At 39.0% G+C, this 17455-nt stretch overlaps 1 protein-coding gene across 1 annotated transcript in view; it reads left to right on the forward strand.

Moving 5' to 3' along the window:
• LOC106872308 (DNA-directed RNA polymerase I subunit RPA1) overlaps positions 1-15035 on the forward strand; it is a 37740-nt gene extending 22705 nt beyond the window's left edge. The window contains exons 17-33 of the mRNA XM_014919248.2: positions 804-1003; positions 1121-1205; positions 1780-1980; positions 2326-2454; positions 3038-3196; positions 4290-4483; positions 4905-5034; positions 5572-5706; positions 6219-6440; positions 7939-7985; positions 8829-8996; positions 9778-10148; positions 11002-11087; positions 11240-11320; positions 12586-12738; positions 13698-13808; positions 14700-15035. Coding sequence (XP_014774734.1) covers positions 804-1003; positions 1121-1205; positions 1780-1980; positions 2326-2454; positions 3038-3196; positions 4290-4483; positions 4905-5034; positions 5572-5706; positions 6219-6440; positions 7939-7985; positions 8829-8996; positions 9778-10148; positions 11002-11087; positions 11240-11320; positions 12586-12738; positions 13698-13808; positions 14700-15002 — 2775 coding nt within the window. The 3' untranslated portion in view covers positions 15003-15035. The remainder of the gene's footprint in view (positions 1-803; positions 1004-1120; positions 1206-1779; positions 1981-2325; positions 2455-3037; positions 3197-4289; positions 4484-4904; positions 5035-5571; positions 5707-6218; positions 6441-7938; positions 7986-8828; positions 8997-9777; positions 10149-11001; positions 11088-11239; positions 11321-12585; positions 12739-13697; positions 13809-14699) is intronic.
• The last annotated feature ends 2420 nt before the right edge of the window (positions 15036-17455 follow it).

A 17455-nucleotide genomic window follows, 5' to 3' on the forward strand; every position in this document is an offset into this window, starting at 1 on the left:
CATAGATATACTTAGCATTATCGTATTAAGGATTGCCACAGGTGTACCCAAGTTACTCCTTTACGTTGCTCTTTTCCAGAAGCCCCTCCTCATTTAAATAATGTTTTTTTCTTCTGAATCTTCCTTCACAGAACTGCATTCTTTTGATGCTTCCTCTATGCTCATTAGGGTGGACCAAAAAATGCAACTTTCAAAACTGGTAACCACGAATTGATATTTTGTTGCAAACTAGAGTTTAAAGAAAGGTGTATAGAGAACTTTGCAGTTAAATATATTTTCAGGCTCTGCAATGCAATTGAAAATTTTTTAAATTGCTATTTTTGGTCGAATTTTGGATTTCATGGATTATAAGTCATATTGAATACATATTTCTACATAGCAGAATGCAAAACAGTAAATATAGTATCCTTAAGAGGTTGAATACCAAGTTTCAATACAATTGACTAATATCCTGAAGTTCCGCATTGACTATAAAGAAAACGGGAGTGTGAACTCCTCTCCAGTGTCGCCGCAATGGTCGTTGCATGTGGACGTACATGTGTGAAGTTTACTGCTTTGTACCTTGACTTTAGGCCATTGTATTAAAATTAACGATTGTGTTAAATTTAGTGATGACAACCATAGAACCATAGAATCCGTGCCAAAACAGACAATTGGAACCTGCTGCAGCCTCTGGTTTTACCAGCTTCAGTCAAGCCATCCAATCCATGCCAGCATGGAAAATAGAGATTAAATGATGATGACATGTGTGTGTGTATTTATATGTGTCATCTCACAAGCATTGCTTATTGATTTTTTTTTAGGCTGATCAGAAACGCAAGAATTTTATTGATTATATCAAAAGCTATGATATCGACAGATCAAGAGAAGAACTGCAAGTGGTGGTTGGTGAAAGTACCAAGTCTGTTTCTGAAATTGTCTTTGGAAACAATCCAATGCTTATTGCAGAATTGGACAAGAAAGTGAAGAAAATCACCAACGATGTACAGAACAACTTGTTACGGTAAATCTTTCTTTTTCATCGCAGAATGTTAGGAGAAAATTTGTATAAAGATGTAAGGAATTGTCTTTAACTGTTCTCTCTAATTCTTAACTCTTTCTAAATTCCTTCTCACCTCAGAACCATTATGCCATCTGGTCTGCTTGTCAAGTTCCCTGACAATAATCTTCAGTTGATGGTCAATGCCGGTGCCAAAGGATCTTCGGTAAGTATCAAATAATGATTGTCACAAAATTGTTAAACCTATGTTTCTCTTTTTCATCACACTTTTGACTCTGAAGTTGTTCCCATAGCCCCCACTCCCAACATTTAGCATTCATTTTATTCCATCAACTGTAATGCTTATTTCTTCACATTGTTTTGAATTGATCATCCATTATTTCATAGCTTTCAGATTCTGTTGATCCAACTGTTTATTCTTAGAATAACATTGTAGGGTAGGCATGAGAGGCTGGATCTGGCCTATTTGCACATGAAACCGATCGGATGTTTGGACTAGATATATCCAGTTTAAATGTCAAAGGGTTAGAATCAAATTTAAGTCCTGGGGTTGGTTTGCTCGACTAAAAGTGGTGTTCCAGCATGGCCGCTGTCAAATGACTGAAACAAGTAAAAGAATAAAAGAAATGTATATATATACACATATACACAATTCTTAATCAGATATATATTTAGTTTGTATTCCTGGTTGTGTTTATTTCAATTCACTTACGCTGTTAACTCCTTTGGTACCTACCATTCCATTTGCTTTCCTCTCTTATATAATTTCATCTTTCCAGGTGAACGCTATGCAAATGTCCTGTCTTCTGGGCCAAATTGAATTGGAAGGACGAAGACCACCAATGATGCCAAGTGGCCGTTTCTTGCCATCATTTCTACAGTATGACATTTCTCCCAAGGCTGGTGGCTTCATTACTGGCCGTTTCACGACAGGAATTTCACCTCAGGAATACTTTGTCCATTGTATGGCCGGCAGAGAGGTGAGTGTCAAAGAGTCTATGTAATCATCATCATCATCATCATCATCATCATCATCATCAAACATCTGCTTTCCATGCTGTCATGGGTTGGACAGGCTGACAGATGCTGGAGAGCTGCACCAGACTCCAGTCTGATTTGGCATGGTTTGTCCATCTAGATGCCCTCCCTAACGCCAACCACCTTATAGAGTGTCCTTGGTGCTTTTTACATCATAAATTAGCAAGGATTAAAAAAAAGGAAAATGCTTAAATAAATTTGACTTTTCTTTGTAAATTGTAATTTCTCTTTGTGTGTGTGTGTTACTTCTGTCAAGCCATGTGTTCCTTCCATTTTCTCTTCCTTAGGGTCTCATTGATACCGCTGTAAAAACCAGTCATTCGGGATACCTTCAACGTTGCTTAGTTAAGCATTTAGAGAGCCTCATCGTTAATTATGACCTCACAGTCAGAGACAGTGACGGCAGTGTTATTCAGGTAAGACTCATTCTATTCTCTGTCTGTCTGTTTCATTCTTGTAGAATTTCTTCTGGAGCAGAGATGGGTGGAGAGAAATGTTCAGAAATTAATTTTTACCTCTACTACCCATCTTTCTAGCATTAGATATGTTTGTTAGGCAAGAGCTCGAGCATTGCAGAATAGTTTACTTCCTAATCTTGAGGTTCTGGGTTACATCACACTCACATGGCCCTTTCAGCAAGCATTTTCAACTATTTCTACTTTGATCCAACCCAAGCCTTAGGAGAGAAATTAGGTGGGCAAGGGGTATGTGGAAATATTTTGCTGCAGATATTGAACCTGTTAACCCATGTTTGCCCATAAAAAAATGAAGTCTTAAAGTTTCACTGTATTTAGATTAAACATTATGGTAAGCTTTCACAATCTGGAAGAGAAGGACAGTTTGCAACTGTTAGCTACGGCGTCGACTACCTACTAAGCATTTCGGAAGAAGTTTTCGTTGTTGAATCTGAGGCGAACAATGCAAGAAATTCTAATGTTATTAACCCTGCCTGATATATTTGTTTATACTTGGTATCTGATTTGATCTCACTTTCTTCAGTTTTATTATGGTGAAGACAGCCTGGATGTAACCAAGACTCAGTTTATTAACGAGAATCACTTCCCGATGCTGATCAAGAATCGTGCTTCCATCTTAAACCTACAGATGCCTCTTAAAGGAGCTGACAGCAACTTCAGCTGCCGTCAGATACAAAACGAAGTAAGATTTATTTTTGTGCTTGGATTTGTTTTATTATGTTCGTTTTGTTGTTTTTTTTTTTATTCTGAATGTGCTTGCAGCATTTATCAGGTCCAGTCATCATCATCATCGTTTCATGTCTGTTTTCCATGCTGGCATGGGTTGGACAGCTTGACCGAGGTCTGGAGAGCCAGCGGCTGCACCAGGCCCCAATTTGATCTGGCAATGTTTCTACAGCTGGATGCCCTTCGTAACGCCAACCACTCCAAGAGTGTAGTGGGTGCTTTTTACGTGCCACTGGCACAGGAGCCAGTCAGGCGGGCCTGGCATCAATCATGTTTGGATCGTGCTTTTTATGTGCCACCAGCACGGGGGCCAGTCAGGGGGTAGTATTGTTATCAGCCACGTTTGGTTGGTGCTTTTTATGTGCCAGCATAATAATGCTGTAAAACAACCAATATGTCCTGTAAAGTAGTTGGCTTTAAGAAGGGGTTCTGGCTGTAGAAACTTTCCCAAAGCAGGCATCAGAGTGTGACACAGTCCTTTGGTTTATTGAAAACAGTGACATTGTCCAACCCATGCCTGCATCGAAAATGGATGTTAAACAATGAGGACAATGATGATGATGATGGTGCAGGCATGGTTTTGTAGCCAAGAAGGTTGCTTCCAAACCATTTGACTTCACGTTCTGTCCCTCTTCATGGCACTCTGAGCTGGTGTCTTCTACTACAGCTCCAGCCTGACCAAAGAAGCCTGTTATGTGTGTGTGTATTGACATGCATGGAAGTTTATAATGTTTATTTCTCTGCACCTTTTTCCTGACACTTTTAGGGCAACAGAAATGTTGTTTACATGTGCAAACACTTTATCTTACAGTTTGGCAATTTTAACATTTAATGGTTTGTGGAATGAAAATGAATTCACATTGTTTGAAAAATGTGTTGGGTTGGTAACAGGATAGGTACCCTATCTTAGAATATTGCCTCAGCAAGGAAAAGACCAAACAGGTGTAAAAGCAATGATAATAGCATGCTTTAAATATGCTCCCGCCATTTTTCATCCATCTGTCATTGTTGTTATGTTAGAAATATTTTTTGTTCTTCTTTTTCTTCAGATTTATAAAGTCAGGCAACAGACTGACTCCCTCCCAAAGTATTCGGCTGACAGAAGTGCATTCTTGAGATTCTGCAAGAAAAAACAGGAAGACCTTGAAGTGCCAGATAACATTTCTCGTATGGCAGGACGTTCTTTGAAAAGCACCTACCTGTGCAGTCTGTGGTACAACATGAGTGAGAAACGACGCCAAAAGTAAGTAGATGCTGTCACTGGCCCCATGCACTCACTAAGTACAAAACAGCAATATTGGCGCCAAGCGGTCATGAAGAATAAATGAACTTTGGGTTAGTTAGATTGTGTTTGTGAGATATTTTAACTTCTGAAGGCAAATTTACTGCAGTGGAGAAAAAATTCTCCTTTATGGTAAAAGGTTCACTATTTGCCCAGTTCTTCCCTCTAGCAGATTCCCAGACAAGCATTTATAACCACTGGGCCATTGCACTTCCACGGAAGTTGAAATATGTCACAGACATATCTTAACTAACCTAAAGCTCATGAATACAAAATAGTGCAGTGCCCCCCTCCCTATCCTGTTGTAAATAGGTGATATTTACTATTGTGCAGTGTACTTAATTTATGACAATTTCATATAATTTTCATTCTTCTTTGTCAGGTTTCAGAAGAAGGTTGTGTCCTGTCCAGATCCTGTTTTGTCTAAGACTTGGCCTTATACTCAGCAAGGTGCCATCTCTGAAGAAATATACAAAATGGCAAAGGATTTCCGTTCCAAATCTGAAAATTCAGTTAGTATAGTGAAAGTCTATTATCACTTCACATTTTTTCTATTTTCCAGTGTTGCAGTCCTTAGCAATTATTGGCTGAAAATTTATGTGCACACTTATATATATTATGGAATTTCCCAAGTACTAAACTAATACACCTGTCTTTGTCTTTTGTTTTTGTGTAAATTCCAACTTTTATATTTATGTATGTGTGTGTGTGTCATCATTATCATCATCACTTAGCATTTGTTGTCCATGCTGGCATGGGTTGGATGGTTTGATGAGGGCTGGCAAGGTTTCAGAGATGCACATATCATCAGCCACTAAGGGACATGCTCAACTGGTTATAGTCAAACAATTGGCAAGCAAATCTATGGTATTGAGCAGAATATTTACACCAAGACATGTTAACTTTGCACCAGACATGATGACATCACAATCAGTTAAAATCAGAAGCCATGAGAGCCACTGGATGGTACTGCTACATTGTCGTCGTCGTCATCATCATCATCGTTATTATAATTATTATTTTATCATCCTTTTTGCTGTTGTTATTAGCATAGGATATGCCCACCAGGACAAGCTGAGACTAAAGAGACTCTTACGGAAGAAAACTTTGAGAAACTGATAAATTACAAATTTATACAATGTATGGTGGACCCTGGAGAAGCTGTTGGCTTGATTTCATCTCAGGTACTTCTTTTGTTTACCTCTTTGTATTGTCGTGGGTCCCCCTTGCCCCATCTTCCTGAAGAAATAAAATTGCTCTTATGAGTCAACAGACCCTTCCAAAATCCTATCCCCTTTGCATACATTCCCCACCAACTAGTCAATCAACCACGTTTTCAATCCTTTCCTGACAGTATTGCTAATGAAAGGCACAAAGTACTTTAATTAATTGTGAAAATAATCAAGAATCTAGAAGGGGTTTATTAATGAACACTTTCACTTATTACTTCTTGTTGTTCTTGTCGTCGTCGTCACTGTTGAGACTCGGCTCAACTCTCAACAAGTTGATCTACCAAATTCATTCTGAAGATTTTAGTCAACCTGGGGTTATAATAGAAGATGCTTTACCTCATCAAAATCTCAAAGCTACAAGATAATGCCTCATTAATCTAAAACAATGTAAACAACGTTTGACAAAGTAATCTGAATACTAAAGGGTTAATTAGCTAATTAATAAATTAATTAATTTTTTTTAGTCAATTGGTGAGCCATCAACTCAGATGACACTGAACACATTCCACTTTGCTGGTCTTGGAGAGATGAACGTCACTCTGGGTATCCCTCGTCTCCGTGAGATTCTCTTTGGTGCCAAGCATATGAAGACTCCTACAATGGACATTCCTGTCTTAGACACAGACTTCGCCAGGGCTGAAGCCAAAAAGCTGCAGATGAAGTTAAATCCTGTTGCGCTCAGCCAGGTAAATACGCCTCTCTCTCTCTCTCTCTCCCTCTCTCTCTCCCCCTCTCATAATCTTTTAACAAAGAGCCTCCAAGATTCACCAATTCTAAATCCTATGCCTGCCTCTTCCTGCTCTGCCTCCTCTTACTAATTTAGAAAAGTGATAACACTCCTGTTGCTTAAATACACACACTTATTATTTTTTTTTATTTGTTTCGGTCTTTTGACTATGGCTATGCTGGAGCAAAACCTTTAGTTGAACAAATTGACCCCAGGACATATTCTTTCTAAACCTAGTACTTATTCTATCGGTTTCTTTTACTGAACCACTAAGTTACAGGGATGTAAACACACCAGCATTGGTTGTCAAATGATGGTGGGGTGACAAACACAGACACACAAACACACACACACACATATATATATACGATGGGCTTCTTTCAGTTTCCGTCTACCAAATCCACTCACAAGGCTTTGGTCGGCCCGAGGCTATAGTAGAAGACACTGTCTTCTATTATTACCTCAGACTGACCAAAACTTGTGAGTGGATTTGGTAGATGGAAACTGAAAGAAGCCCGTCATATGTGTGTGTCTGTATTTCTCCTCCCACCCACCACTGCTTGGTTTTGAGAACTGGTTTTGGTGTGTTTACCTCCCCATAACTTGGCGGTTTGGCAAAAGAGACTGACAGAATAAGTCCTGGAATTCTTATTTTTCTTCAACTAAAACTCTTCAAGGTATTGTCCCAGCATGGTCGCAGTCTAATAATTGAAACAATTAAAAGATAAAAGATGTTGGGTTGCAGTGGATGAGGTTTCTGTAGCCAGGTAGTTGCTGGCACCAAGCTCACTGCTCCTGTTTCTCAACGGTTTGGCATTCAAATGATAATAAACAGGCAGGGGTCAGCTAATTATGAGAGCAGTGAGAGTGACACCAGTACATAACTGGTATTTTATATTAATCAGCCCCAGACGGATAAAAGACAAAGTTGACTTTGGCAAGATTTGAACTCAGAAAAGAAAGGATTGGAGCAAACACAACAAGGCATTGATCCATTGAGTCGGCTAACAGTTCTGCCATTCCAGTACCTTCATGAACTGAGCACTTGACCTCCAAAGCTGCTGGGTTAGAAGACGATTACATTTGTTGTTTCACAATAATAGATCTTGTAGGTCTCGGTATGGTGCCAACTGTTCTTCTATATATGAGCTGGTCAAGAGAAAAGAAGCTGGACCCAGCTATAGTTTCTACAAGCCATGGTTGATGCTGTGCTCTACCAGAACATACGTTGGTCTTTGTCTGCTGTGAAAATGTGAGTGAAAGGACCAGGGAGTCTTGTATGAATGTGAGCAGTAGTGGACAGTAAAGGAACCAAGGTGTCTAACGTTGTGAGCTCCACTAAAGGTGCATAAGTGCCAGGTGATGGTTGCGTTATTAAAACAGGTGTAAGGGAGGGCTTAGTTGTTTGATTCATGCTTCTTTTCTATTGTTAAACTTTTAATGTTTCTCTTTTTCAGGTGTTAGAAAAGGTAGATGTTACAGATCGGATTGAGATGTCATCTGGGTAAGTAAACCAGTATCTGCAATACAGTTGTCATCCATCACTTTTGCAGTCTGTGCCAGTCCAGTATGTTAACCAACTCATTGACTCATGACAGCCAGTGTGACTCAAGTCCGCACTACGTCATATTTGACAGTCAGCCTCGAGTCACACGAACCACTGGAAAGCAAAGTATGAGCTCTCTAATCTAAGGGAGATAACTTCACCATCAGTTTGATATCAATGTTCATCAGCAAATAATTTGTTGAGTTCCTTAGACAAGGGCTATAACTCTTGTTAGGGTAATGTGGTCCGGTGGCATAGCCTTGACAAAAAGACAACTGTGATTGACATATTCACTTTGAAACCCACCAGGAGATATTAAGACTGAATAGATACATTAATATTCGGTTTTCCTGCTGTTCTGACTGCACCCCACGCATTATAAATAAATAAAACCAAAGAACTGCAGTGGTTTTGAACTCCCGACCTTTAATATAGTAATTCAGTATCTTATTTACTGCCATTTTATTGTTACATTTAGTAATGCAGGTGTGGTTTTCCACCACGTTTCTTAAAAATTGTGGTAGAGGTCTTGGTCTTGGGACCACTCATGTCTAGAAACTGAGGCTGTGAGTAAGCAAGGGTATGCTCCCCATAGAAAATCCAGCTCCAAAAAGACCTCATGATGGCTTGGGGTGGGCTGCACCAGCCTACCTCAGTTGCTATGGCATTGAGGGCAAAACCCGGATTTAAAACAATGGATGATGATGATAATGGAGGTGTTGGTAGGGTGCGATTGTAATGACCAAATCCTTGGTTATTGTTTTAAATATATCTTGTTTCTCTTGTCTCTTTCCTCATTAGCTTTAGCGATCGGTTGTACATAGTCCGTTTCCAGTTCCTGCCCCCAAGCAAATACCAAGACCAGTTGGCAACAAATCCAGACGATATCCTTCGCCACATGGAATTGAAATACATCACTGGTTTGCTGAAATCCATCAAGTCAACAATCAAGTTGACACAGGCTTCGTTGTGAGTATTTGCTTTTCATTTCTGTGATGAAAACTGTTTAGTTTGGTCTGGTTGAAACCCAGACTGGTTCTGATTCACTTGATCTAGAATCAAGGACATTCTAGCCAGCTGTGAACATCTTGTCTTTTTAACTTACGTTGAAAGTAAGCAAACAAAGTTTGCTTTAGAAGTATTGAAAGACACAATTATCCATATATTGCAGAAAACATCGTTACTGGCCAGCCATGAGGCTATATGAATAGTTTATCCTGTTCATGCTATTGTATTAGCATTATCACGTGTTTGAGAATAAATTATTTCTGTGTCTTGTCTTTTATTATTTTCATTCAAACATGGTGTAGCTGTGTGCTTAAGAAGCTTGGGTTGGCCCTGAGCTAAAATCGAATACATTTGGCCACAATGCCATGCAGTGAAGCTCAATCAGAAACCATATTGTTACAAAGTAAAGTTCTCAACCACATAGCCATGCCTGCATCTATACATAGATCAAAATGGACATAAGACCATCATATGACATGAACACTTAGGAGACCAAGAACTTTGGAGAGATGCTGTGATTGAGAAGACCCGGCAACTAAAGTGAGATTGCAGCCATGGGAGCGTTTGAGTGACATTCAACCCCATTAAATGCATCTATCTGGGTCACAATCGTGGCCTGTCAATCTGTTGCGCTTTATGTGTTAAATAGCTAAATTTCTTACGACAAATATATGTTTGATAAAATTTATAAGAATTTCCTCTTAATTCCCTAATGATCTTGTTTCTGTTCTGTCCTTTACAGACGGATTCTTCCCAAGGATATTGTTCATACCATAAAAGCTACGCTAGAGGATTCGGCTGAACCATCCGCTAAGAAGGAGCAAGATGGAGAAAGTGCTGGGGAGGAGGAAGAGGAGTCTGCTCCCAATGCCGAGAGGGGAGACGAGTCTGAAGACTCCGCATCCGGTGGAGAAGACGAGATAGATGCAGTTGATGGCAACCAGAAGAAGCAGACAAGTGATGAACATGACTACAATGATGATGATGATGATGATGATGATGACGATGATGACGACGACGACGACGATAAAGACAATGATGAGGACAGTGACAGTGAAACGGAAATAAAGGAGGACAGTAATACGACCGAAATTATGGAAGATGAGGACGAAGGTCTGTTTATTCATTTGTTTGTTTCTCTATTTTTGTTATTGTCTTAGAAAGAGTGAGGATTGAACCATCGAAGCACCAGGAAACGATACCCTATCTCACATTTTTGAATAGACAAGAGTTAAATTCTGGCGCAGATATCTGTACAGTATGGGTTATGTCCTTTGCCTGTGAAGTTAGGAGGCCTGCTTCTTTACTCTTTTACTTGTTTCAGTCATTTGACTGTGGCCATGCTGGAGCACCGCCTTTAGTCGAGCAAATCGACCCCAGGACTTATTCAATCTGTTGTAAGCATTCAGACCAATTCTCTGGTCTGAAAATAACTTCCTCTTTCTTTCTTCCACTGGTTCCGCAGCCCCTATTAAGGGCCGTTGGTACTGTGTTCTCTCATCATCATCATTTAACATCTGTTTTCCATGCTGGCATGGGTTGGATGGTTTGACAGGAGCTGGCAAGCCAGAGGGATGCCCTTCCTAACGTCAACAACTTTGCAGAGTGTATTGAGTGCTTCTTACATAACACCAGGATGAGTGCTTTGTATGTGGCGCTTGCACAGATGTTTTTCCCATGGCACCAGCATATGGTATATCGCTGTCAAACAATGCCTCTATAATACATTCATCTAACCGATGCTAACGTAGTGAAAGTGGACGTAAAGATGAGCAAACTTCACACTTGAAGACTTGGGTTCCGAATGCATGCAAGGGCCTGTCATGGTGTTAATCTGAGCAATGAATTAAGTCCCCAGCCTTAATGAATTTAAGGAATTACTGGAGACCAGTAAAAATGAGTGTAGTAGACAGTGGGAGCCCTGTCTAGTGTAGTTATAAAAAAAAATGTTTTCTTTTTTGCACAGATGTCAAGAAAGAAGAGTTTTTGGAAGAATATTTTTACCTTGAAGATGACATGAAGAAAACGAAAAGAATGCCAGCAAAAGGGAAAGTGAGTGAATTTATTTAGTTATTCTTTTGGGGGGGGGGGGGTTAATTAATTAATTCTTATTTTTCTGGGGTTTTTATTGTCCCAAGTCAACCTCTGCTGTATATTATCTGTTAGATATTAACATTTTGATATATTTTTTAATATCTTTACAGTACCTAGACTCCTTCAATGAAGCTATATTGTCATATAGTTACGATGAAGAAAAGAGCCTTTGGTGTGAAGTAGTATTCAAGGTAAGACAGCTAGATTGATGCTAACTTTATTCACCCATTCAAGTAGACTTAGCTTTCATTCACCAGTCGTAAGTCATCAGCAGGTGACTAAACATGTATCCACTTGTATTCACCCCACCCAGGGTATATTGGGTGGAGTTGGGGTAGGTTTGAATGGGTGGCTATGTTGTAATCCTCGGAGTTGTGAAATAAAAGGTGACCTCACAGGGACAGGTACCATGATTAAATGCACCCAGCATAGTCTATCAAGGAATAGGCAAACATGTGGGGGGGGGGAACAACATAAATTTGAGGGTGTACACATATATGTATTTGTGTGTGTATGTATTGTACGGCACAGCTGTGGGGTTAAAGACATGGAACTACATGGCTTTCTCTCCATGTGGTTTCATGTTCTGTCCCACTGCACAGCAATAGTTCTGAGTGATGGACTAGGACCTTCCCACCCACCAAATTCTGCCTTTAATTATTATGATGGGTTCAGATTCCGTCCATGGTCGACTTTGCCTTTCGTCCTTTCAGGGTCAGTATAATGAGAACCAGTTACATACTGGGGGTCAATATAATCAACTTACTCCTTACCTCAAAATTGCTGGCCTAGTGCCAAAATTTGAAACCATTATTACCGTGATGATGGTGCAGCAAGTAGGCAGAATTGTTATCATGATTGGCAAAGCGCTAAGCAGCATTTTGTCCATGTTCTGAGTTCAGACTGCACCATGATTGCCTCTGATTTTCATCCTTTTGAGGGTCTGTAAAACAAGTACCAGTTTAACACTGGGATCAATGTAATTTCTGGTCTTCTACCAAAATTTGAAAGCGGTGAGCTGGCAGAATCATTTGCAGGCCGGGTGAAATGCTTAGCAGTCTTTCGTCTCTCTTTAGGTTCTGAGTTCAAATTCCACCAAGGTCAACTTTGCCTTTCATCCATTCAGGGGGTCGATAAACTAAGTACCAGTGAAACATTGGGGTTGATATAATCGACGAGTTCCCACTCCACAAATTTGATGCAGGTGCTGCCAAACATTTTGTCCATCTTGACATTCTGAGTTCAAATTCTGCTGAGGTCAATTTTGCCTTTCATCCTTTCGGGGTTGATAAGATAAGTTCCAGTGGTCAGTGTAATCAACTTCCATTTTCCCTTGAATGAATTTAGAAAAGACTGAAATTTTCAAGAATGGAAAAGGAACACAAGATTGTATTGTCATGTTGAATTTCCTTATTAAACAATGATTAATTAATAATGTCTAATTGTTATGTTTCAGTTTAATTTAAGATTAACCAAGGTTGATCTGATGACCATCATCAAAAACAATGCTGAGACATCCATTATACACAGAGTGCCTGGAATCAAACGTTCCATCTTAACAAGGGTCAAGAATGAACTCCATCTGCAGACAGAAGGAATTCACCTCAGCGTAAGTTTGTATTCTTAATATTGCCTCACAGATAGATAGATGGATCAGGTTCAATCTGTTTGCAGTAGGAAGTACTGCTCTCTCTCTCTCTCCCCCACTTTCTCTTTATTTTTGTCTTTCTCTCTCCACCTTTATTTCTGTCTTTCTACTCCCCTCTCTCACTCACAAGGTCAGGAGTTCAAATCCTATCGTAGCTGATTTAAGGGTCAAATGATTGAATTCGTGAACAGTTTCTACTTCCTGAGCTAAGCAGTAACCTACCACATCTGCTGTTGTTACAAGACAAGGATTGTCTTATTGAGGTTCCATGCCTTCTTATTCAAAGAAGATGGTCAGATTTTTCCAAGCAGTCTTGGAATTGCCTTTCTGCTTGCTTTTTCCTTACAAACTGGTCGCCATCAGCATCCAATATGCTGTTTGCCTTTTATTAGTTGATATTTTAATTTAAATAGAAGCTTGCTTTGCATGGCACCTTGAGCAAGTGCCTTCCACCCTAGCCCCAGTGTCTTGTGAGTAAATTCCATAAATGGATACTGTGTGTGTGTGTCTGTTTTTCCACCGTCAGTACCACTTGACAACTGGTGTTGGTTTGTTTACATCCCTATAACCTAGAGGTTTGGCAAAAAGAGACTGATAAAATACCAAACCTAAAAGTAAGTCTTGGTGTCAGTTTGCTTCTCTAAAACCCTTCAAGGTGGTGCTCCTGTATGGCCACAGCCCATCATCATCGTTTAACGTCCGCTTTCCATGCTAGCATGGGTTGGACGATTTGATTGAGGACTGGTGAAACCGGATGGCAACACCAGGCTCCAATCTAATTTGGCAGAGTTTCTACAGCTGGATGCCCTTCCTAACGCCAACCACTCAGAGAGTGTAGCCCAAATAGTAAATGTTTGTGTGTGTTAAAGAGAGATCTCAAATGTACCATTTTACTGGCATTATCCTTTCGTCTTTTGCAGTACATTCAACAGTTTCCTAATATTCTTGACATTAATCGTATCTACTGTAACAGTCCAACAATCATGACACAGGTCTATGGGATAGAAGCTGGGTTAAAGGTTATCATCAAGGTGAGTTCTTTTGTCATTCATAAGATACAAAACTTGGGTATTGTCCCTCCATTGAAGGCTAAAAAAAAATGACGTGTAATAATTGTTTCTACTAAAAGCACAAGGCCTGAAATTTTTGGGTGGGGAGACTAGGCAATTACATCAACCCCAGTACTCAACTTGTACTTAATTTGTCAACCTTAGTGGAATTTGAACTCAGAATCTCAGGACGGATGAAATACTAAGCATTTTGTCTGGTATGCTAACAATTCTGCCAGCTCACTGCCTTGTAAATATAATTTTTTCTATTCTAGGCACAAGGCCTTGAAAATTTGAGGGGAACGGGACTAGTCAGTAATATAGACGACCGCCAGTGTGTAATTGGTCCTTATTTCATTGACCCCGAAAGGATGAAAGACAAAGTCAATCTCGGTGGAATTTGAACTCAGGACATGACATAACGGATGAATTACCACTAAGCATTTCACCCAGTTTGCCAACGATTCTACCAGCCCACCACCTACTGCAGTTCTCAAATGGGGTCTATATGGCTCTTAGGGACCCAGATAAGATTTTGTTGTTAAAATTAGTGAAATTAACTGGTTATATTTCTACAATACACAAAATATCTAAGCATTTTTTAAAATACGATTCCAAATATTTACTCGTAAAAATATAGGAGTTTTTAGGCATCAAATGGCTATGAGGTTCTCCGTCCCCTGAGTAAAATAGGAATCAGAGGGATCCATAGGCAAAAAATGGTTGAGAACTTTTGGGTTAACCCCCAACTCTCTGCTTTAGCTGGGAAAAGCATCTTGTTGCTGCTGCTGTTGTTCTGTTGTTTGAATAATGAAACCAAAGAAAGAAAGTGTAACAAACCTTTGGAACTCATTGCTGTAATTTTACTTTCAGGAAATTCAATCTGTCTTTGGAGTTTATGGCATCAAAGTGAATTACCGACATTTGTCTCTTGTCGCAGACTACATGGCATTTGAAGGCCAATTGGCTTTTTTCACTCAAAAAGGCATGCAAGCATGTCCGTCCCCGTTACAATCAATCACTTTTGAGTCAGCTTACCGAGGAATAACAAATGCTGCATCTCAGCATTTGAAAGACTATTTAAATTCTCCTACCTCTCAGTTAGTTACAGGTAAACTGCCGTCATTAGGCACTGGATACTTTGACATACTTTTACCTCTGATACCTGTTAAATAAATCATTGTTGGTTTAAAAAAAATTTTTTTTAAATGTTTTGTTTCCATTCGTTATTCTTTTGTTAGTTTTTAATCACTGGAACTATTTGCTTTACCCCAACCCTTTATGTTTGAGAGCACTCCGTCGGTTACGACAACGAGGGTCCCAGCTGATACGATCAATGGAACAGCTTGCTTGTGAAATTAACGTGCAATTTCCTTGAACAAAATTTACAGTCAAAAAATGGTAGGTTAATTTCTACCCAAAGATGGCTTTGGAGAACCAAAAATTCCATGTGAAATGTAACAGGATTTGGAAAGATTGGTTGAATGTTTACATTTACTTGCTACATCAACTTGTATGCCAGAAAATACAATATGACTACTACACGAATTTGGATGGAACTTTCTAGCATGACATAATGATCATTGGTATTCATTGTCAATGTGGCTTTTACCAGTTGCCATGTTACTTTTCTCTGCCCAGGTAGGTTGAATACAAGCAAGTTGATTACTTTTTGGTGTTTTCACATAAATTTACAAGTGATCTTCCTGTCTTAGAGCTAAATTTGTGTTCTGGTAGACTCTGCAATTATCAGAGAAAAATCATTCCAAGTTATACCTTCATCTCTTCCGTTTATATAATAAAGGTAGGCTCAGAATCAATAAATCTCTGTAGCGCTTAGATCGTTTCTGTCTACAGATAACACAGATATTTTAATTATTTTCTCTAAATCAATAATATATAAATAAATAGATAATTATAATTAATCCTTGAAAAAAAATAATACAAAATTCTAACTCACTACTTGAGGTATTAACCGTCAAGATGCTCAAAATTTAAAATTTTCAAAGAATTTCACTTGATAAAATGCAAGAAATAAATGCATCTGATGCAAACAGGAAATCTTTTGAATGAATGTTCTTTCTAAAATAAAGCTAAACTTTGTTCCTCGTTATCATTTATTTATTAGGTTTTCCTTTTCTCTCTACATTAATTATGATATTACTGACCTGACTAAAACCAAAAAAGATCGTTGGTGGAAGAGAAAAAAAAAGAACGTTAGTTGTAGCCAAGAATGTAACAAAGGATTTTCATTAAGTACATGTTGGACCCTCTTGTCAAACATGTGAAATGGTTTGTTGGTTGGTCTTTCCTTTGAAACTGTGGATGTCAAAGGTGATAAGACAATTAGGATTTCATTTTATGGCGTTGGGTTCTTCCATTAAATAGATTTGGAATGCTTATTAGCAACAGTAGAAACATGTGTTGCTTACCTTCTTAACTGACGATAGTATGTTGGTCAATCTCAGTTCTGACACTACTTTGTTGATCGATGGTGATGCTGGTGTCTTTCAGTGGTGCCTGGTAATGGTTTCCTTCTTAGAGTCACTCACGCCAGCTGAAACGAAGGACAAGTACTTTTGACTAAGAACTATTAAACAGTGCACCTCTGCATTAAGATTTGGTAGACGGAGACTGAAAGAAGCCCGTCGTTTATGTGTATATATATATATATATGTGTGTGCGTGTTTACGGATCCCGTAACTTAGCGGTTCGGCAAAAGAGACCAATAGAATAACTACTAGGCTTACAAAGAATAAGTTCTTGGGTCGATTTGCTCGACTAAAGGCGGTGCTCCAACATGGCCGCAGTCAAATGACTGAAACAAAAGAATAAATAAATAAATAAATATATATATATATATATATATATAAAAACACAGCACAGAGACATGAAACTAGGAGGCACGAAAGAAAGTCTCAATAAGCCACACTGAGCAACCCTTTCATTCGTTTTAGACAATTCAACGATCGTAAGCAAATGTGTGTGTATTTACACAGGTGTGTGTGTGTGTCCACTTTATTATATAGCGCCACCAACTACTTTGTTAATGCCTCTACGTACACATGTATGCATTTATCTAAAGACTGTTATAAAACATAAAAGTAATACAGTTCTATATTTAAGAGATGAGGAATTATTTACATTTGACAGATATTTGTCCTCATCCTGTTTGTTGTTAACAACGTTTCGGCTGATATAACCTCCAGCCTTCATCAGGTGTCTTGGGGAAATTTCGATTTATAAGCCCTAAAATTCACTCCACGGGCATATGGCGTAGTGGTTAAGATCGCGAGCTACTAACCCCAAGATTCCGAAGTCTATTCCAGGCGACCTGGATAATAACATCGAAAAATACCTTAGGAATGAGAACCCAAGTTCGAAATTTCCCCCAAGACACCTGATGAAGGCTGGCGGGTATATCAGCCGAAACGTTGTGTTAACAACAAACAGGATGAGGACAAATATCAGTCAAATATAAATAATGAACATTAAAGTACTTAATAGAAATTTTAAAATGTGAAAATCGGACTACAGCGGAATTTAGTTGATTAATGTGTGTGCATGACTTATCGGACTTCACCATAAGGGAGGTGTTTGTACATTGAAATGAAACACAACGGGATTAA

The sequence above is a fragment of the Octopus bimaculoides genome, chromosome 14 (assembly GCF_001194135.2).
Source record: "Octopus bimaculoides isolate UCB-OBI-ISO-001 chromosome 14, ASM119413v2, whole genome shotgun sequence".
NCBI classification, from domain to species: Eukaryota; Metazoa; Mollusca; class Cephalopoda; order Octopoda; family Octopodidae; genus Octopus; species Octopus bimaculoides.